Source organism: Strigops habroptila, chromosome 6 (assembly GCF_004027225.2).
Source record: "Strigops habroptila isolate Jane chromosome 6, bStrHab1.2.pri, whole genome shotgun sequence".
NCBI classification, from domain to species: Eukaryota; Metazoa; Chordata; class Aves; order Psittaciformes; family Psittacidae; genus Strigops; species Strigops habroptila.
In genome coordinates, this window is record NC_044282.2 from 57321234 (window position 1) to 57343762 (window position 22529).

A 22529-nucleotide genomic window follows, 5' to 3' on the forward strand; every position below is an offset into this window, starting at 1 on the left:
GAGAGAAGTATGAGCTGCATGCAGGAACGGAGTCCACTCCCAGTGTGGTAGTGCATGTCTGTGACAGCGACATGGAAGAAGACGAGGACCCAAAGAATTCTCCAAAGCCAAAAATCATTCAAACTCGACGCCCTGGTCTGCCACCTCCTGTATCTAACTGAGCCTCTCCGGCAGAAGCAGCATTTCTCTCCTCCAGCACAGCTCTTGGTTTTTGTTTGCTTTGTTTTGTTGAAAGGCAGCCATTGCCTTTTGAGTACCAGGACACTACTCATTGAAATCCCTTCACAGTAATCAAGCCTATGTAATCAAAGGGCTAGGAAAAAGATCTTTGTACATGTAACCATATCACACACCAACGGATAGGTTTTTTTGGAAAGGACAAAACAAGGCTGAAGAGACAAGAGAGGGTTTCAGTCTGAGGATTTTTTCACAGCTCTATTTTGCATGCTGAAACACCACTACCAGAGAGATTGTTCAGGGTGGCAATTAGGCTGATGTAAGGCTTGATATTCAAACTCCCAGAATACTTGCTACTGCCCTTCATTGAGCAGCCAGCTCCTCTGACCCCCTCAGCTCCCCTGCAGACCTTTTCTCTTTTTCCTTTGATTTTTTTTGTTAAGGGGGGTATGTGTGTTGTTTTTAATCTATTAGCAGCTTGGTGGCCTTCTCACCCCCCCTGGAGTTTTCTGTAAGGAATACTACCTTTGCAGCATTTTTAGAAGCAGCAGAGAAACACCCTCTCCCACCAGCAGAGCTCACTGGTCCTTAATGGTGGCAGGGATGTGAGACAGAGCTCTCTGGGCTGAGGGGAGAGACAGCAGCTTGCTGGAGGGTCCTGTGCCCTTCCCTTAGAGAGGAGGGAGCCAGAATATCAACAGGCATAGTTGTTCTATCTTCCATAAGCGTTTGAGTGGTACTTCTCTCTGAGTTTGAGGAAGAAAGAGAAGTTAACTGATGGCTTTCTGTCATAGCTGTAAGTTCTAGTAATGATACAGGCCGAATGCTTTCCTAGTGGTGTGTTGAATAGCCCTGAAACTGTTAATAATTACTTCTACATCTCTAATATTCAGATCTGTTACCTCCCCACTTTCTGTGCTTTAAAGCCCTTTTTGAGCTGTACGCAGTTTGGGTTTGTGGAGGTGAGGAGAGGTTAGTTGGTGTTTGTTGATTTTTTTTTCTCTTTTTTTTTTTAGGCCAAAGAAAACAGGACCATAATTACACACTTGAAATTAGACTGCATGCAACCGAACCCCCTTTTTTCACTCCCTCCTGCATGTTTCTTTCACTTGCAATGTATACTGGGTTACAACAATTGTCCTGTGTTTTCATCGTGGTTGGCAGATACTGGATTCCCTGTCTGGCAGACCTTCCATGATGATTATTTTTTTATGCGCACTTGTCATTTTGAGAACATATTTTCTAGACATTTGAGCTCGGATTTTGCATATATTTAAGCATGCGCTTAATTTATGCACATGAGTAGTTCCACTGAAATTAATACTGCAGAAAACTGAGCATATGTGTAAGATACGGTGGGATTTTAAAGCTAATTTAGCTGCAGCTGTACTCCCCAAAGTGACTATAATGGCACAGTGAGGTTCCACGGTTTAAAATCTTTTACGAGTTAAAAGAAGTAAATACATCTTGGAAGCTCGCTCTAGGATCTGAAAAGTCAGCTCACGTTCTGTAATCAAGATTTTTGTCCTAAAAACTAATGATCTGGTTTCTGAGGGAGGGTTCCATTCCACCTTTAATTAGCAGCGAGGCTATGGCTTCAGCAGAGTGAAGCCCCCCTTGCTGGGGCATCCGTCAGCTCCGCAGTACTCCCAGGAAGAAAAGCAGGTTGCTATGTCAGTGAAGACTGGAGATGCCATTCTCAGCATGCATGGTAAGGATGTTCTGAGACCTTCCTCACCATGATTCACCATCCTCATACACTTCGTTCTCTGACCACCACAGCCCCCTAATATTACTGTTGAGATGTAGTGCTTTCCTTAGCATATAGCTACAATGTGATACTTGTTACTGCGTTATGGACCTTGTTGTGCGTGTTTTACACTAACAGAAGCACATTTATACAACACTGAACAAAAAATGAGGCTTTACTATCCTCATGATATCTGTGTAAACTTGTCTTAAAGTAACTCCTTAGAGGTTTCACTTCAATTACTTTCTCAGTGATGCATTTGGAATTGGTTTAAATAAATTGGCACTCGCTGCCCTGGTCTATAACCTGGTGTTCCTCTTGAAAACACCGTCAGAGGCCACCTACTAGATTTCAGGAGTAACACCACCATCTTTTTGAGAACATACACAATGCAAGGTCCATGGGGTTTAGACCAGTTAAAACAGGGACAGTAAAATTTAAAAACATAAGATTTTTTGTTGAGATTTGCTGTATAGAAGAAATTACTGGCCACATCCTCAACCAATGTAAGCAATCAGAGATCATCTCCAATCAAAGCTGATACTCTGGAGTTTTTTACACGCAAAAGCATTGGAAGCCAAATCTTGTCCTTGTATCCATGTACTTGAACTTCAGAGAGACTTGGTTCTGGACTACGGACTTTGGCTTCAAATGATGCATTGGATCTTAGATGTGCTTTCCTCAAAGTGCGTTTTCAGACAGATTTAAAAACAAACCCTGTGTAATGACTCCTCATTGTATTTATAAAACTCCACAGTACTTCCCAGGAGGGAGTGGAACGTGGCTCGTTGGGGGAAGTGTACAATAGAAACACAACTACAAACCTGAAAACTCAAAGAAGCCTGTTGTAATTATGGACAAAGCTTATAGATCACATTTGTATGATAGAATAATGGTCAGCACAGAAAGATGTTTCAGGTATTATGGAATAACGTCTCTATCATAAAAGTAGAAGCTTTTGTGACTCTTGACTCTTGAGGGAACCTGGTATTTTGCTATAGGCAGCTTCTTGCCCATCACAGAAGAAAGGCTTTGAAAACACGCTGACCATCTGGAGGAGAAGCTGTCCTGTTTAATTCAGTATGCACAGGCAGAGCCCCTGCTTACTTCAGTGGGCATTTTCTTTCATGTAGCACCTACGAGCTCAGTCCCTCCAATGTGCACTTTTCACAGGGTGTCCACAGTGCTAACGTAGATTCTCTCCTGTCGCAGTACTAGAAGAATGGAATCTCTGTGTTACATTACATCTGCCATTGCACAGTGATGTAGCGGACGTCCTTCTAATGTCCTTTCTGAAGCAGGAGCCTGTGGGAGCGGCTGGCGGCAGTGCCCTGAGCCTGCTGTTGGGTGGACATGACTGCTGCTGCTTGGAAATGAAGGAAGGGAATCGGGGAGTACAGTTGCTATTTCTGTTGCCTGCTGCCTGCTTGTCCTTTCTCACCTCTTCAGATACAAGATCAAAATTTTAATGACTTCCTAAGTAGAGTTAAAAGCATGAAAACATTTATAGTGCATGGCAAAAGGGTATCTTTGAGTCTGTGTTTTTGGATCAGCAGAAGAAAGAATTTCTGTGGCCTTGATTTTTGTAATGAATACAAGGTAGTACAAACTCCCCCCTTCCTAACATACCCATACACCCTCGAACACACTTTGTTTTCAGCAAGAAAACATGGCAAGAGCATCCCTTCCTCAACAGTAACATAGTTATTGCAAAGTGCTTTATATTGTGAAAATGTGCCCCATGGATAAATTGTTTAACATTTATTTGATCTGAAATCGGGTGGGGGTGGATGGGTTGTTCTTATTTTGGTCTTTTCCCCCTGTCCTTCCCATTCAGTAATAGTAAAAAAGCTTTCTTCAAAAAGACTGTTCTTTGTACAGAGTGGCAGATAAAACCATCTTGCAAGACCTGATGACAGTGGCATGTCTGAGCACTGTGATGGTTTATGTGAGCATTTCCATTCTATTGTACATACTTTTGAAATATTCTATTTAGTCATATTTTATAGGAGTACTACAAAGCTATTGGCTAATTAATCACTTTTACACTTGTATAATTAAGAGCTTAGTTTAAAAGAATAAATATGGCAAACAGTATTTTTGTGTTCTGCTTGCGTTGGCGTTTTGAAAAGCATCATTTAAAAGAGTTAGTTAAACTATATTAATAACTGACTAGTGTGGTACATACCACTGCTCTCCTAACTGGTAGAACTGAAAATGCTTAAATGTGTGATGTAGGCCAAACTCTGTTTCAGTAGAAATTAGGGGGGAAAGCAGCCCCCTCGCTGGCAGGATATGCCATGTTCTGTTTTGAGCTGTGCAGTTTCAGAGTGATGTGAGCTTGCACTGGTTTGCTGTGGGTTTGGCTTGGTGTATGCAAAAAAAAGAATAGAGCAGAATCTCTGCTGGGCAAAAGCGCATCTCTGGCAGCTGATGTGGTTCTTACTGTGCTTTATAGGAACTGGTAAATGCGGTGGGGACAAAGGCTTGAGTGAGGAACATGGATGGCATCCAGCTACCATCCAGTCTGGGGAAGTTCTGTTAACATTAAGTATTACAAAAATTAAAAGTAATTGTTTGTAGTCTCTTGCGTCAATTTGTACTGGACCTTGTGTAGGATTGGAAACAAGGAGATGAATTTGCTGGTTAACTGTCTTGTGAAATTCTTGTATTTCATCACTCAGATATGCATTTGGGAAAATGATTGTTTTTCTGGGCGCCTGGCATAAAAGACATTGTTTCTCAAAGGATGATTGTTCATGATTCTTAAAGTTAGATCTGTTTAAGAAGTCTCGTTAGAAATGTAAGCTCTGAGCTCCCTGGTTCCTTTTGAAGAGACAGATCAGAGCCTCTATGTTTTGATTACAAAAACAATAATAGTCATCTTCTCACTGCGTTCTTCAGAAGCAAAATGTACAATAGGAGGCCCAATTTATTTTTTGCTTTTGAGCAACAAATGAGCTTTCTAACTACAGTAAGGCTGTTCCCCTGCTCCCTGAAATGCTGCATTGCCTACATGCCAGTTGTGGCTCTTCCCTCTTGCTTGGCACTGGACAGTGCACCTGGAAATGAGCTTCAATGCCTCAGTAGGTTGTTGTGGACATCCTGACTACAGTTACAATGCTTTCAGAGCACATCCTCTAAAGAATCCTTACTAAGTTTATTTCTGTTCCTTCTTTAGTGGTAAACATTTTGCCACTCAACATTTAGCCATTTAAGACTTTCTTTCATGTACCGATATGAATTTAAGACCTTTGCATTTCCTTAATTCCCCTCTGGATAAGAAATATTAGTTCTGGTTTACCAAAAAGTAAAATCAGGTACGGACTGAAGCCCCATTCAGACCCTCATTTATAATCACCCTCCTGCAATGCTCTTGAGTAACTAGGTATGCTACCCCCAAAAAACCACCCCAAAACGGAACAGTGCTTTTCATATTTTAGCACATTTGGGGGGAGCACAGCAGCTTTCAAATATTCCAGCCTTCTCTTAAAAGGAGATTTTCTTTCTAATGTGAGCTGTGCTCTTTTTTTAAATTCAAGTAGACTGCAGCATTCAGGGTTAAAATTAAAAGGGAGGAAGTGTTGTAAATGCTCTTTCCCACATGTCTATTTGAAGTGTCGAGTATATTTGCTTTGGCTTGGAGGGAAGTTTGCACTGAGGTAGAACAGCAGCAGCACTCCCAAAGGAAGGGCAAGAACCCTGAATGCCTGCACTGAAGAGATGCTCAGAAAGCATTAAAAAATGGCCTTGATTCGTCTCTCCCCTTTTGTCAGTTTGTTCAGTCACTACACAGAGATTCTGGGGCTACACTAAGAGCCACCTTAATAGAGGATTTTGTATCGATGCAGTAGCTACAAAGCTTAGAATCGGGGACACTTGTCATAGAGATTCTTGCTGAAGCAAGGCTGGGAAGGCTGGGAAGTGTGAGCAGCCTCAAAGTTAATGAAAAACAAAGATATTCAGAACCTTAAGATAGACTTCAGGATATAAATCCATGAAACTGTGTTTTACAATTAAGAATTTATTAAGGGCCTATTTGCTGTTGGGGCTTCCTCACTCACCTGAGCATCCAGCAAGGAGGATTAAACTTCTCAATTCTACACCACAAAATCAGCCTTGTTTTAACAAATCGTTGTAATTGATCACTTATCTAGTATGAGAAAAATGTGTCTACATTAGTGCCACACAGGTGTGTTCTCTTCACTATCTGGTTAATGAAGGTAAATGTTTTGAATCCATTTTAGAGCAGATTTCTTGTTCAGAAACTTCTGAAAGAAATGCCATCTGTAATGACTGTTGGATCCTTAAGTGTCAGTTTGGCAAGTTGTCCTGCTGTGGGTAGCTGCAGAAATATTTCATGTATGTTGTTGTAGATTTAAAAACATTACTCATGTTTTCGTTCAAGTGTCTGCATTTCTGACACAGATGTGACATATCTGTATATATTATAAATCAATACTATTTTTAACCACATATTTTGTACAAATATTCACATTAGCTCTGTACTTCAATGAAAATCTATTATGGTATTAAACATTTTGGTGGAATTAGCAAACTCCTTGATCGTGCTTTGTTTTCATTTTATATATTTTAAGCAGCTGAGCCATTTCTTACATCCAAGGCAAATATTATCATTTCCAGCTATTTAGAGCAGTGCGTTAAATCCGTATACACCTCTACCCTCTAGTGACTACCTCCAGCCACTGCAGATACATGCAGGTCACGGCTGAAGTTCCCCAGGCCTCGGGATCCGAGTGACGAGAGGCCAAAATTAAAGCTGAATGGTGAATGTGAGTACTGTATTTCCAAGCTAATGACATTAACTATTAGTGTGAGACAGCGCCCTGCTGTTGAAGGGCACCTGGCCAGAGGCTTCAGTACACAGAAGCGCAATTTTCATGGAACCATAGAATCACAGAATGGTTTGGGTTGGAAGGGACCTTAAAGCTCATCCAGTTCTAACCCCCTGCCACGGGCAGGGACACCTTCCACTAGATCAGGTTGCTCCAAGCCCCATCCAACCTGGGCTTGAACACTGCCAGGGATGGGGCAGCCACAGCTTCTCTGGGCAACCTGTGCCAGGGTCTCACCACCCTCACAGGGAAGAACTTCCTAATCTAAATCTCCCCTCTGTCAGTTTAAAGCCATTCCCCATTGTCCTCTCACTACAGGCCCTTGTAAAAAGCCCTTCTCCAGATTTCTTGTCAGCCCCTTTAGTCACTGGCAGCTGCTCTAAGGTGTCCCTGGAGCCTTCTCTTCTCCAGGCTGAACAAGCCCAGCTCTCTCAGCCTGTCTCCAGAGCAGAGGTGCTCCAGCCCTCGGAGCAGCTTTGTGGCCTCCGCTGGACTCGCTCCAACAGCTCCATATCCCTCTTACGTTGGGGCCCCAGAGCTGGGTGCAGGACTGCAGGGGGCGTCTCACGAGAAAAAACTTTATAATGGCTTTTCTCTTTTTACCCCTTTCTCCCAAGCTGCTGGTGCGGGTCAGGAATCCTATGATGAGCTTCATGCTACAGATGTGGTCTAGTTCAGTTTCCTGTGTACACAAACCACATCCACACAGCTTCTACCAGTCAGACCAGCAATATGTATTTCCAGTTTTCTACCAGTCGTCATCTCGTATCTGTAACAGAACAACAGTAATGAAGGGGAAACAATAAAGATTGTAAGAAAACAATTAGAAAAGCCTTGTCCCCTGCTCTTGTTCTTAGAGCCGGGGTGAAGGGGAGGAAGGTATCACACTTGCTTAAAAAATTTAGGTACAATGACCAGACTTCGCCACTGCCCCAAGCTTGAGCGTGTCCCTCCACTGTGCGTGAGCCTGGCCAGCTCAGTGATCTCAAGCTCACGAAGCCAAGCTGTCCCTTCACACAAAAAGCCAGAGTCTTACCTGGATTACAGCCTGTATGCAGGTTACACGGAACCCTTTTCAACCTACTTAATCTACTATGTAGATTTCTACCTACATAATCTACTGTGTTGGAGACATGAAGCCTTCAGTCGGTTGCCATCAACAAGAAAGCAGGTTCATCTGTAAAGATTAGGAAAAAAACACCCAACACCCCCAAACCCCAAACCCACAGGTTTTGTTCTGTTTGCATTGTAATTCTTGTTTGCACCAGAAGGACTTACAAGTTCGGCAATGCCAGCTGTGAAGTGATCAATAAGAAGCATGTTCCTGTGCACCAGTAAAATGATTTTGTACACAGCCATAGAGTAGAGTAAGGTTTGTGTACACACGTAAGGCACAGGCTTGTACCTGTTCACAGCACAGTTCCTCAGCTGTTAAAGGGGGGAAACCCAGCTTGGATTTTTAACCTTTCAGCAGCTCATTTTCTAGTGAGACAAGGAATAAACTGATTTTCCTCGATTCCAGGGCATGGCTATGGGTCTTGAACATGACAACACGGCAAAAAGTACCTGCCAGGAAAAAAACTTCTTGTTTAGAGCCTCAGAACACAAGAGAAAAAAGGCAGACAGAAAAACACCTGAATCAATTCTATTTATGTATTTTTCGCTGAAGAAGCGCTTGCAGATACGCAGAAAGTGAACTTTGCTCCTTGCCCTTAGAGCCAGCTCAAAGCACGGCGAGCCCAGCCCAGGCCCTACTTCTCTATTTGAACCATGACACGCACCGACCCCTTTACAACGCGCTCTCCTCAGACCGCCCAAGCGCCGTGCCCAGGCCCTGCCCCCGCCGTACCGCGGTGCTGCCCGAGCCGGCAGCGAACGCCTCCAACGCGGGACGACGCCAGGGCTGCCGCCTCACCCGGACCTTCTCGGGCCACCGGAGGAGCGTGAATGGCCCCGTACCTCGCTCACCGCCCGGCTCCTCCCGCCGCGGCCGCTGCCGGGCGCTGACTGACAGCGCGGCTGGCCACTCCCGGCGGGGCGGGGCGGAGAGGGGCGCCGTGAGGTCCAGCTGCTTCAGCCCGGTGCGCGATTGGAGTTGGTGCTGTCACCGTCCCGCCGCGCAGGTAACGGGGGGTCGCGGCTCCCTGCGGCCGGGTGGGGGGAGCCCCCCGCGGCCTCGCCTCTGGTGCAGCCGCCCGCGGGGCGGCGGGAGCTGGGGCAGCCCGGACCGAGGGCTCCGGGGCGGCGGGCGGCTCGTCAGGCCGCTGGGCCGCGGCGGGGGCTGCCCTGGGCCGAGGGGGCCTCTGGCGTGTGGGAGCGCGGGGTCCCTGAGCCCGGGCTGTGCTTGGCGGGGTCGGCCTGGCCGGGAGAAGGGAGCCCCGCGCAGCGGTTTGCGGCCGCGGTTGGAGGCTGCTGGGCAGGGCAGTGCCGGCCTGCTGGACGCTTGTGTGTCGGTGTGGCAGTTGCCGGCCCCGGTCAGTCAGATGCCTTTGTCCCACCAGAGCCCCTTCAGGACCCCAGGGCCATGCGTTGTGGTGCTGAGCCTCTGAGAGACCTGGGTCAGTAGATGTGCTCAGGTGTGTCCAGTGGAGACCGGTAAGGGAAGACCTTGAGGAAAAAGAAAACAAACATTATTCGTTTTAAATACATAGTTAAAGGATCGGGTGATGTTGATATCAATATTGTTAATGATTCTGTGGTTCTATGAACTGTATAAAATTCAGAAGGATGGACCTAATTTCACTCGAGAGGACTTGAATTCATTTTTAATGAATAATGTCACTCCCAAGAAGGGGGAATTTATTAGTCAACTATAATTTGGCAGCTGGGGTTCAGGTGGACACAATGGCATGTTCTCCCTTGCTTCCTTCAGGTTCAGCCAAAAGAAATCCCAAATGGGGTGGAGCGGAGTGATTCAGTACCACAGGTCTGTGGTGGTTGCTGAAAGGGGAATTATGCCTCTGAAGTGCCAGTTCATTCTTAGCAGCACTATAGGGCTGGATTTTAGTTCTGGGAGACACACAAGTTCAGTGGAACATTTACACTGTTTTCCAGTGTAAATAAATATATGAGTGCTGTATATCGGGAGGAATTGGGGAATTGGACTAGGAAAATTTCCTGTGGAAGATATCTTGTGTTCTACCAGAATGACAAATCCTGTTCTATCACTGCAGTGGCATTCAGATGCTTGTTACGCTAGAACTTTTTATATGAACTAGGATATTTATGTACTCTGGATATTAATATGGGTTTACTGGTTACACAAGCACCGTTTTCCAGCTGAATTTCAGTAGCAGAAGTTTTCTCATAGGACAATTTCTTACAGCTTTGAGTACAGAAAATGCTTGAAAGATGTAGTATTTCCAGTGGCTCACTGAAGGCAGTACCACCAAATCTTCCAATCCATTTAGGGACGTAAGTGGTTAGTTGGAAGAACTTAAACTGCACACTGGCTTGTATGACTTGTGTACATTCTTATTGGTAAAGCTGTGTGTACACAGGAAGTGGCATTTGGTTGTAAGTGGATCAGTAGGAGCTTGGTTATGTAGCAAAGCTATGATCAGGTTAGAGATGTGATAAAATGTTGGGAAACTGACGTTCCTGCTCTTTGTCTAACTCGATCTGACACCTTGTAAGCAGCAAAAGCTTTTAATGGATATATGACGGTATCTGAAATTCAAAGCTTATTTCCTAGATTCCCCACTAGATTGCCTGTACATTTAGTAATCCCCCACCCAGTGTGGGGGCTGAGAAGCCGTGATAATTTCTAGGTGGTTCCCCCTCCCCTGGTGAGAGCTGTGCAGGCACAGACTCCAGCAGTTCCCGTGCTGTATTTCCTTCTCCCGTCCACTGCCCTGCAGGTCTGTGGTCTGTGCCACGCCTGCACAGAGGAGAGATAATGCTTCATGGGCTTTAATGAGGGTTATAAAGTTCTGGTGGAGATGGACCTTGTTATTCTCAAGGTGAGAGCTGCCCCTGTTTACATCTTAACAAGCAGAAGTTTTCTCATAGGGCAATTTCTTACAACTTTTTTGTTGTAAAAATTGTCTTAAAACAATTTTGAGTACCAAAAATACTTGAAAACTTGTCAGATGGCAAGAGCAGGAGTTCCTGTGTATTGGGAGCAGGAAGGAAAAAGGAAGAGGTTGAGCAGTGGTATTGGGTAAAGAAGTTGCTTTGCAATCTGAGTTTCATTCAACAAACTGTAGTGTCTCACTTCCCATCTCTGAAATTGGGATATCAATATACCTGATAGGTACAAGGTCTTGTTTTGATGTTTGGAGTGTCAGTGTTAGCAAGGCAAGCTGTATAAATACAGAAGGAATGTTTTAGCTACGCATTCTTAAAACTAAGTTATGACTTTGACAAACAGGTTAATGCAAACAAATCTTCTGTCTCTGCTCAACAGATGCCATGTTGCCTCCGAAGAAGGGACGAATACCTTCCAGAATAGCCATGAACTGTTTATGGAGAGTCCTGGCAATTTTCTTACCATTTCTTCCAAGCACATTGTCTCTCCAGCCAGCCCAGGCCAGAGTGTTGCTGGTATCTTTTGATGGATTTCGGTGGGATTACATCTATAAAGCCTCAACTCCCAATTTTCATTATGCCATGGAGAATGGTGTTCATGTCAAACAGGTCACTAACATATTTATAACGAAAACGTATCCTAATCATTATACAATGGTGACTGGTCTCTATGCAGAAAGCCACGGTGTAGTTGCTAATGAGATGTATGATCCTATTCTGAATGAAACTTTCTCTTTGAACAAAATGGAAGTCTATAACTCCAAGTTCTGGGAAGAAGCCACTCCAATATGGATAACGAACCAGAGGGAAGGGCATAAAACTGGTGCAGCCATGTGGCCTGGGACAGATGTGAAAATACATGGAGCCTTTCCTACATATTATATGCCCTATGACTTTGCTGTTTCCTTTGAAGACAGAGTTGCTAGGCTTATTGACTGGTTTACGTCAGAAGAACCCATAAACTTCGGCCTCTTGTACTGGGAACAGCCTGATCAGATGGGCCATATTCTGGGTCCAGAAAATCCACTTATGGGACCCGTAATTAGTGATATTGACAAAAAGCTGGGATATCTTGTGTCCGAGCTGAAGAAAGCAAAGCTATGGGATGTGGTAAATGTCATAATCACAAGCGATCATGGAATGTCACAGTCCTCCTCGGAAAGGCTCATTGAGCTTGATCAGTACGTGAATAGAGAGCTCTATGAAGTCATTGAGCAGTCTCCTGTGGTAGCTATTTTGCCAAAAGAAGGTAGGACTTCTAGCAGTAAAAGTCTCTGAAGAAAATACTTGAGTATGAAACCTTATAGACTTTGTTCCTTAACTGAAGTGGCAGTAGCAGCACTGATGCCAGTAGGACGTCAGCCTTGAACAAGGAGTGCTTGCAGGATCACTCCTTTGTTCTCTTTGCTAGCTCTGTCCAAAGCCTGGGTTAACTTTCTGAAATGAATTGTGAGCAATTTGTCTGTTGTTGACTAATATTGCCAAATATCCTTTAGTCCTTATGAGAAGTAAGATAATCTAACAGCATTATCAAGGATGAATGGCGTTTTAGATAGATAATAACTGAATGTCACATATCTTGCCTTTCATCAAAATGATATGGCTAAAGCCAGAATGGAAGAATTAGTTTTCTAACTCAAACAGTAAACTGAAACCAGATGGGGACCTGTGATAAAAAGAAGGCCTGTGTTGGCTGTTTGATCAGCTGCCAGCTGTTGTAGTTCACTTCAGTTTTTTCCCCCGTCGTGCTGAACAGCCAGCCAGTTATGTTCATACCATTCTTATTGTCATAATGATGGGCAAGAACACGGTTGGAATCGAAACCTGAAGTCTGGTTGCAGTCAGTGAAGGGTTGCTTAAGTGTCAGGTGTATGTTTAGGGTAGTGATGGCGGGGTGCTGCTCTTTAGTTGGATGATCAAAAGCTATAACTATTTGGTGCGAATGCGTTAACCTGGAAAGTAGCGGGTTTCTGTGTGGGCAGCAGTGCTAACTTGGAAGTTGAGTTTTAAGGTGATCGTTTGAAAAGGTGTGGTTTAAGATTTCTGTAACGTTTGCGTTACTAGTGGATAGCATTCTACTTAATGCCCCAGCAGGGAGGGTGTTTTGCAGACCTAAGTGGCCTTTAAATATGTAAACAAATGTCTCCGATCATTTTCTAGTTTGAAGAATATTCCAGACTAAAAGGTTAGTACATCCAAACTGAGTCATTTGCTGCCTGAGCACACTCAGGTGCTTGTAGTTGGGTGGTGGTTCTCTCAGTGGTGATAGAAGAGCTGAGTTTGGGAGTCCCATCCTAATGGTGACAGACAAGGTTGATCACAATGTTCTCATTACCAAATAAAGGAGTTATAAACTTTAGTGCTGAAACATCCCTAGTGCAGTAAATGAGAACTTAAAGATGTGTAACCTGATTCTCCTGCTAGATGCTGAAAAGAAACAGTATCTCTGCAGCAATTCGATGACAAAGTATTAAAAAAGCCAAAAAGGCATTTCAGTGGGTTTCAGAAATAGCTTGGATTTGGTTTTGAGCACAGCTAAAAGTCTTTCCTTCTGTGTTACCAGCTGTAATTTTTATTATAAACCAATGAGCTTCATTCTCCATTTAGGTATGAAACAACATATACTTGAGTACATAAGACTGATTCTTCAAGTTATTCCATTTGTCCTGCCTGTAAAACTTAGTGAGACATTGAGAAATAATTTTGAATGCTTAAACATGCAGCAGTTTCTGCTACTTTAACTGTTTAGCTGCATATATCTTCCCTGAGAAATGGATTAAAGCCATTGTTTAACGGTGATAGTGTATTAGTGTGTATGGAGCTAAGTATATGTTCACGAAGATGGTACCTGTAGCACAGCTGGTGATGCTGGCCATTTTTCTTGCGTATAACATAAATACATTAATTCAAAGAATTAATTTAGTGTAAAAATCATAGTTTGCTGTATTTGGGGCTTCTCCTGTTATCCCACATAGAAAAGTGGCATAACAAAATTAATCTTGTTACTAATAGAGTACTAGAAATGCTAGATTGGAGTCCTTTTTCCTGTTGCTGTAACTATCATACCTGGACTTCTGCTGTCTCATCTTGACCTTTTTTGTCAAGATTATTAAGTTTAGTGGTTCTTTTTTTATGCCAGTTTGAGCTAATTAACATTATACATTAATCCATTTCCAGTTTTCCTCCAGAATCTCTTTGCTGGGTCCTAGGAACTGAGGAGGAAAATGGAGAGGTTTTCTTTGAAGTCATTGGTTACCTCCTCCCAAACCCTTTTCCCCCTGAGATATATGTAAAACTCCTTGCACGCTGTAAATGGTAGGCTGGATTTCATCCTGGTTATGCTTCAGGCGGCATCAGACGGGTCGAACTAAGCACTTGATCTTGCGATCATCAAGGCAATTGTTTCTTGGGATAGACACTCACGAGAAGAGCTCGCTTGGAGGAACACCCGCTGTAGGATGTAGCTGTGAAGGCAGAACGAGCCAGGAATAAGTCGTCTAAATGATGGGATGTACTAAATTCCCCCTTGTCTGCTAAAAATGGCATTGTTGGCCACAAAGGAAATGTAAACACCTTCCCACTGTGCTTCAGACCTTGTAGCGCTGGAACTGGCCTGCAGAGACTATCTGTGAACTCTGCTGTCTGACTGACTTGTGCGTGTGTGTGGCACAAAGTACTTAAATAAGTCATGGAGCTGAGTTACTTGCTGTCTAACAGAAGTCTGTTATATACACTGCATAGCCCTTAACAGGAATCTCTGCTGAAATGGGGGTGGAATTGAAGAAACTTGCTCAGATGTAGATTCTTGAACTTGCTTTTGTGTTCCTGTCTGCATGTCCTGGTTCCTCCTTCCTGCACACTGGTGTTCAGCTTGTCCAACTGCTTTCTGGCTGTTCAGTGACTTCTGCTGGAAAGAACAGCTCAGAAACTGGAAATAAGCAAATAAAGAATTGGGGGTGGAAAATGCTTATTTGTTTGGTAGTGTTAGTACAGCTCTTGAGGGTTTACACTCCCTGTGCAGTAGATGACTAGGGAAGGGAAAAGATTAGAGCTGAGAATACAAGGGAGTGTGTAGTGAGGTTAACTCCTATCAAGTACACAGAGTTATAGACCAGAAGTGCCATTTCACCTGTCAGTCCAACCTGTCCCTTTGTTTGTCCTGTGTTCCCCGCTTAGGCCTCTGCAATCTTCGTACAGCTCCTAACGCATTAGTGGTGTCTGAACTGTAACCTGAGGGCTTCTGTTAAAAGATTAGTGAAAGCTAGTTGTGCTTATCCCTAAGCAATTAATTGCTATTATTACGGTGTTACATGGTGCATAACAACAAAGTACCTGCTCTTTCTAAATCGGCTAAACGTGTCATCAAAATGGTAGTAGATCAAAACTGGGAATCAAATTAGGTCAGCTATGTAGCTGTTTATTGGAGCATCATGTAGAAGAACTAGTTGGTTTCACTCGTAAGTAAGTTTTCAGAGATGCCAAGAAACAAAGCGGCTGCTCTCCGTGGCCTTTTAAAGGAAACCAATTAACAATTAAACTGCTTTAAAATAAATAAAAGGTGTCACTTGTCATCATAGCTAACTGAAGGGAAGAAGAATATGGCCTTAACGTGCGCATTACCTCATGAACAGGTTTAGGAGGTTTAGTTACATGAACAGGTTTGGGAGGTTTATCTTCTTGCTTTCAAGCTTTGCATGGAGCTAGGAGGAGCTGGTTTCTTTTCGTGAGTGTTAATGGAATGCTTCTAACTCGTTCCTGTGAGAAGCTTATGTTCTGGTAACTATGAAATGAGGGATTTTTTTAAAATTAGCAAGGCACTTACTGTTTGGGAATAGGCTGTAAAGGCCAATGCCGGGTGTGATCTCACTGTGAGTGACACTCTGGGTTTCTCACAGTAACTTCTGTGCATGTTTTAATCTGCCCTTGTCTTTTACAGCTATAATTAGCTTTTGAGGAAGTGCATTTTGCCCTCTTCTTTCGGTTGTATTAAAACTACTGATGAGTTTCAGTAAGCGTACTGCTATGTTTAAGTTTTGTCTTTTGTTTCCTTGAAGGCAAACTGGATGAAGTATATGAAGCTTTGGCCAATGCTCATCCCAACATGACTGTGTATAAAAAGGAGCAGATTCCAGATAGATTACATTACAAACACAACAGTAGAATTCAGCCAATCTTAGCAGTGGCTGATGAAGGATGGGAAATTCTGCATAAAAAGTCTGATGGTTTTCAACGTAAGTGTTCTGCCTTTACAGTGCTATGTTTTCCTAGACAGAGACCTTACATGGTGCTTTCTCTCTGAATCTCAACTAGTGTTAATCTGTATTTTATTTTAAGTCTGGGAAGGAAAACTCTGTAGCTAAGTGTGTAGAATTTATAATCTAGTTTTTTTCCCGATGGGATGGGGGAGGAGGAATTGGACTTACCATTTCAAAAAGCAAAACTTACTGAGATATCATCATTCATGTGCTTTAGTGGCCACACACTTGGGGTCTTCTTGTGAGATCTAGCAAACTGACAAGCACTTTCTGGGAGATTAAAAAGAAAATGAAAGTTGTAACCGAACTTGCTGAGTAGAGGATGAATTGCTTTGTTTTATCAGGTACAATTTACTTGCTGGAAAAGGGTTGCGTTGGAAATACAAGAATGCTTTCTGAAAGTCCTCAGTTTCTGTGGATGTATTTGCTTACAGTAACCTTGTTCTATTGCTAGAAAGAGTCCTCAAATATTGTGTTACTGTACAGCAGTGGTTTTCATTTACCTTGTAGGCTAAGATGCATTCTAGGTGACCTGGAGGAAAATAACCCCACATTTCCGTTCCTCTCCTTGGGGTTTCAGATTTATTATAGGTAGAACAGAGACGGTAAACCACAGCTTTTGGTTAGCTATGCGGAAAAATAAGGGCGTCATATGGTTAGTTCTTAGCTTTCTTTACTGAAAACCTTTTAAACTTTGCTGCTGGTTACGTAGCTGGAGGGTGTTACCTGTAAGACAAGTGCTTCAGTTATTGATAGCTGATGAGAGCAGCTTTTTGTGCCTGCGGGTTTATTTAGTTGTGCAGGGTTTTCAGTGCCCTGCAAGGAGCGGGCACTGGAGACCCACTAGTGAGGCTTGCAAACTTTTCCGTTGTTGATGAGGAGATAGTGCACAAAACAGGACAAAGTGTCAAAGTAGCCACAGCTTAAGTTCTGTCAGCTACTAGGAGTCAGTCAGTCAGTCTTTACATGGATTTCCCCTCCCTCCCTGTCTCCCCCCACGAGATCTGGTCCAGTTGCGAGGCTGGAGTTTTTCCTTGGGGAAAATGAAGGAACTTGGGTGTAGCCCAGCGTGCCATTGGCAGTGCTGTTACTGCCGTATGAGCTTACCTTTTTTTTACCTCTTTGTTAAAAATAGCACTCTCCATTCTTTTTTTAAAGCATCTTCTCTTTTCTGAGACTTAGTATTTGCTGGGAGACATTTATGCTGCTGATCAAAATGATTCTTCAAAACTTGTGCAAGACTAAATGATGTCCGTTCCTTTTCTGCGTTCTGTTAATTTTAGCAAAAGGTTCAATGCTTGTTTTGCAGCTCCAGAATATTGACCTTTATCTATCTTTCATTTCCAGCTGGTAATCATGGATATGACAACATTTTACCAGAAATGCATCCAATTTTTTTGGCATTTGGGCCTGCTTTCAGAAAGAATGCCACAAAAGAAGCCATGAATTCTACAGACCTGTATCCCTTGTTGTGCCATCTCCTTGGTATTAACCCACTGCCAAACAATGGTTCTTTCAATGCTGTGAAAGACATACTTGCTGAAGAAGTTCCCTTTGGAGCAGACACCTATGCTACTGTTGTAGGAGTCTTTCTGGGCAGCTTTCTTGTTATGGTATTTATTGCAGTTTTTGTTAAGCACTTCATCCTCGTCCAAGCAAACACCATGCAAATGCAACATACTGAAGCTGCCCAGCCACTGTTGCAAGATTAATAACACTTGGTACTGTTTCCTGTTTCATGCTTAATATAAGCTTACACACAAAAGTCACAAAAATGAATAGAGGTGGGTCAGCATAAATATGTGGAGTAAAAGGAAATGGGTGCTGATCCATTGGTACAATGGAGTACATACATATCAGATATGCAGAGAAAGAGCATGCTTCTGTTTCAACCTACAACCACTTAATCTTTCAGGGGTTGAAAATACTCTAGGGACACATGGAAAACTGCATGTATGTAGACTGTGAATACCTGATTCTGACCTACTTTTAGGGAAATAACGTCAGCTGAGGTGCACTTCACAGACTATTACATGGGGATTTAATTCCAACCCTCCTTTTTTTCCCTTCAGAAGGTTTTTGAGTTTCTTGGATTCTAACAAGGAATGGGACTAGACTTCTTTGGGTTCTTTTTTTCCCTGGCCAAGGAAGCTTTTGCAGGGATCACCATTACAGCTAGCTTTGCAGATTAAATCCTGCAGAAAAACAACATTATTATTAAGCTACATCATGCACTGCTAAATGTCTAAGTTTAGAGTTAGGCATATTTCTTTAAACTACTGTGTTAATTGTAGCCCCAAAATACGAATCTAGGCGACACTGCCTTCAGCAATCAGCATTAAACTGCTTGGGTTTTTGTTTTGTTTTGAGGTTTCTTCAGGTAAATATAGGTCTTTATGATTTTAGGTATGATTTGAGGTAAATGTAAGTCTTTTTCTATTGTTTCTTGTACACTGGGCTAAATTTTCTAGGAATTCCATGCAGTTGGCAGTTTAAAAACACATACAAGCACAACACCTGTATATCCAAATGGAATCTTCTATATTTCTGTGATAGGATTCTTTCAGAATAAGGAAGATGAATCAGGTAAGGAACATACATGTACAAGCTGTTTTCAAAGTGCTGTCAAGCTTGTCATCGGGTGACAGCATCTGATCTGTTACTGGAGACTTTCCTCTAGTGCGACTTTGGCTTGCTGTCTTTTGTTTTGTCTGATGTGACTGAGTGGACCTTAGCATTTGATGAGTAGGATTAGACACAATGTAAGGAATAGCCATATTATCTTAAATGTGGAAAAGCACACTTTAATATGGAAAAAGGCATAAAACTGGGGTTTGTTCTTTCAGAGCAAAGTCTCTGTCAGGGAAAATTACTTATTATGAGTCATCAAAACTATATATTGCTCTCATAATTTTGCATGGGGCAATAGATCTTCTTGCTATTGTAGCTGTGGGGGTTTTGATGAGCTTATTTAAATGGTAGGTGAGAAGCTGCTGACTAAGGTTTGCATGAAAAACATGGTGTGAAGTGAGAAAAGTTGTCTAGTTGTCTGACTTGTTTAAAAGCTGGTGGTTGTTTTTCCCCTCCCTGGGTGAGTTACTGTTTCTCTGCACTTTCCTTCTGAGTACAATGCCTGAAGGAGAAAGAAACTCTTTCAAAATTCACACAGATTGTGAGTCTGGTATTTCAAGTGTAATTTATTGCTTCATCCACAGCACCCAGAAGAGCGCAAAGGTGGGGAAATCTTGGCCTTGGATGTGCTCTGTCAAACTAAAGGTGTGACTAACAGTGTAAGGCTGCAGGTGGGAGGGTTACTAGCAGGCCTAGCAAGGAGCAACAAGCTGACTAACTGAACTACAAAACTCATTTTGCTGAACTTAATTCCAGACTTAATGAATGACCCCTTGGTGAGTTCAGATGTGAGTGTACTCCTCACTGCCTCAGTGATGACTCTGCAGTGCCGTGTCACGAACTGTCTGGTACGCAGTGTTTCAGAAGTAACCTGTTGGATCCCTCTGTAATGGCAGGGGCACTTGCTTGGCATTAAGTGGTCTTGCAAACAGATGTGGAAGGTTTCCAGAGACCACAGCTCAGTGCAGTGAATGCTTGAGAGGGAAGGCAGTGAAATACTCCACTTTAAGGTGTATGCTGAAAGTCTAGCTGTAATAGTAGCTTTAGGAAGGCAGGAAACTAGCAGATCTGTGGAGGACAGCCCCTTAATTTGGGGATATGTATGAAGTGAAAATCCGACTCATCTCTGCAGTCCTGCTGTTGCTGTTCTGTGTACTGCCTTGGTTACCTACATTGCCATTTTCTTAAGAAAACACTGAAGGAAAACAGCTGAGTTAGGTGTGCCTGGCACTGTAAAACCAATTCTTAGTGGAGCTGACCATTAGCTATGTCTCAAGTTTAATTTGCTGATGCCAGCTAAAGCTGAATGCTGCAAGGGCTTCTCAGGCTGACAGATGGAGGCAATACTGATGTTCACAGCAGTTTCTAGAGCATCTGGGGAAGTCTGAGTAGAAAACCTGAACCTCTAATTTGTGACTAATCACTTCCCTGGTTGCCTTCCAAAAAGTGGATGGCAGAGAGCAGCTTGATGCACTGAGTCCAACTTTTCTTGCTTATTTGTAACTTAAAAGCAAATTTTAGCACAAACTTCATGTGTATTTGAAGAAAGATCTACAGGTTTTGTTAAAGGAATAACTGAAAACGAGATGGCATAAACCTACCCTGTAGCTACTACAGCTACACACTTTCTCACTTTCGAACATTCTGCTTTAATAGAAATTCTTATTGCCGTAATTCCATAGCAGTGTTTATGGCAGAGGTAAAAATGACTGGATTGTAGTCTCGGAGGTGATCATTAAACTCCTGCTTCGTTAATTGTGGCCAGTGTAGTTCTATCATAGGCCACAGTGAGCCTGGATTTTAAGGAGCGGGCAAAGCTGGTCAGTGTTGTCATCCTGGGACTCGCCTGCACAAACATACAACAGGGGAAGAGCAGTATGTTTCCCCTAACAAAGGGTTTGGGAATAAAAGTATTCAAAATAACTGGGAACACAAGCAGGAGAATTCTTCTGGATGCCACTGGTCTGTATTGCACTGTAAGGCCCTTCTTTGAGGGGGGTAAAATGCAACTTTGTAGAAAACTGAAGGGAGTCTTTCAGCACTCAGGTATTTAGGTTTAGGTTTAAACGTTTCCTTTATTGCTGAGGTGTATTTGCAGGTACCTCTTGGCAAATATGCTAACTACTGTAGCCAGTGTTAAACACTGTTTTAAGGTGTTGGATGTATGCTTAATGAAATTGAAAGCACATGTGATGCCACTGGAGAAAAATATCAACTTCTCCTCTGATGTGAGATTTTTGCAACTACCTTTCCGCTGGGGAGGATCAGGGATTTGGTTTCTGTGTATATGGTACTTTTTTGATGTACAAGCAAGTTTATTGGAAATGGGTTTGAGTACACTGTATTCTACTTGTAACTTAAGCTTGGAAACAGAGAAGCTTGCATGATTTTGTCTTTCGTTACTGACCTGTGAAGCATACTTTGAGATATCAAATGTTTTCTTTGTTTCTTTCTGTTTGGAAATGTTGAAGTTGAAATATATCTTTGCTCTAGAGCTATCAAGCATTGAGTGCTTGCTTCATTTAAAAGGACTTCTGGAAAAAACTTGAATTGTGGGGGGATGGCTGGGGGAGAATGGCCTTAACTCATATGTATCCCAAATATTTCTTGTGCTCTGCAGAGTGTATCCTTAAGTAAAAATAACTGGAAGTGTGATGGAACTTCAGGACTTTAGGTCAAAGTTCTTCAGTAAAAGACCTCGTTTCCCACCTCGCTACTCTATATGGAGATAACAGCTGTCTGTTACCAGCAATGGTAATAGTTTCTTTTATCAAAACAAACCTTGCAGGTTTCCTCGGTAAAGAGCTGCAGTAATGCTGTTTGTAAGAAATGCAGACTCAAACAAAGGAAAAGGGCACAATAAATGCCAACGAAGGGTTGCGCAGTGACTTTTCAGAGGTGTGGAACACCACAATCCTGAGCTGTGTGTTGGGAGAACAACAAACGAGCAGTTGTTGAGTCCTGCTGTTTTGTAAAATGCAGACGCAACAGGCTTACTGCCACATCTTCCCTGCTTAAATAATGGTCACAGCTGCGGGCTTGACCGTACCCGTGTTGCTCTACACGTCTTTCAAGAAAGGGCATGTTTGCACCACAGTAAAGGTAATGTGTGTTTACTACATGTGAGGCTACAAAAATTGTTGCAAGCACATGAAAGTGCCATGTTCAATGGGCCATAATGAAGTCCTCATCTGAATCCTATTAACTTAACAAATCTTACTGTTTTCTGCAATAAAAGGTGGTACCATGCATATTAGAGCAAACCTTTGTCCCTCTGGTCTGATCTTTGGAGGTGTGTGGTGCTGTTGGTTTATATTCATAGACGCTACATTCTTTTTGAATTACAGCAAGTTAAACTTCACCTGAAACAAGTGGTTTGGACCTATAGTTAGCTGAAATCAGCTCAATTCTGGAACTGCTTCCTCAGTGCAAAAGGACAAAAAGCACATAAACCCCGAGGGGTGGATGTTTTAAAGGCTTCTCTACCCAGTGTTGAGAGTTCCTTTATGGAGGTATGAAACATCAGTCTTCATTGCTGGGAAGTAGTGTTACAAACTTCCCATTCCCTTCTAAACCTCAGTGCTAGTTTAAGCACTTCCCCTAAACTAGTATGCCCTGTATGAACACTGCAGAGTTATGTATATTTCACAAGTCATTAAATGTTGCCACAAACTATTGTGGGCTATGTCCTCCATCACAGCTTTGAGGCAGGGGAAGTCATGGCTTCTCATGTTCCTGTTTTGAATAAACTATTCAAAAGGAAATCAGGTGCTGACTTTCACAAGCAGTAATTCATACACACTATAATTGGACAGTGGAAATATTTAACCA

At 42.8% G+C, this 22529-nt stretch overlaps 2 protein-coding genes and 1 long non-coding RNA gene across 6 annotated transcripts in view; 2 read left to right on the forward strand and 1 right to left on the reverse strand.

Annotated features, from left to right (window-relative positions):
* RCAN2 (regulator of calcineurin 2) overlaps positions 1 to 6485 on the forward strand; it is an 82177-nt gene extending 75692 nt beyond the window's left edge. For 2 of the 3 annotated variants that reach the window (XM_030489859.1, XM_030489860.1), the window contains one exon: positions 1 to 6485. In XM_030489859.1, the coding sequence (XP_030345719.1) occupies positions 1 to 161 (161 nt within the window). In that variant the 3' untranslated portion in view covers positions 162 to 6485. The other variant, XR_003991883.1, reaches the window with a different exon arrangement.
* LOC115609516 lies at positions 6437 to 8769 on the reverse strand. Its single transcript, XR_003991884.1, has 3 exons — positions 8633 to 8769; positions 8189 to 8349; positions 6437 to 7552 (listed from the first exon to the last, which is right to left on the reverse strand). It is a non-coding gene; the product is annotated as an uncharacterized LOC115609516 (long non-coding RNA).
* Positions 8610 to 22529, forward strand: part of ENPP5 (ectonucleotide pyrophosphatase/phosphodiesterase family member 5) — a 27237-nt gene continuing 13317 nt past the window's right edge. Inside the window, exons 1-4 of one of the 2 annotated variants that reach the window (XM_030489854.1) lie at positions 8610 to 8906; positions 11192 to 12061; positions 15867 to 16043; positions 17415 to 17788. In XM_030489854.1, the coding sequence (XP_030345714.1) occupies positions 11197 to 12061; positions 15867 to 16043; positions 17415 to 17779 (1407 nt within the window). In that variant the 5' untranslated portion in view covers positions 8610 to 8906; positions 11192 to 11196 and the 3' untranslated portion in view covers positions 17780 to 17788. Of the gene's footprint in view, positions 8907 to 11191; positions 12062 to 15866; positions 16044 to 17414; positions 21954 to 22529 lie in introns of those variants that run through there. The other variant, XM_030489853.1, reaches the window with a different exon arrangement.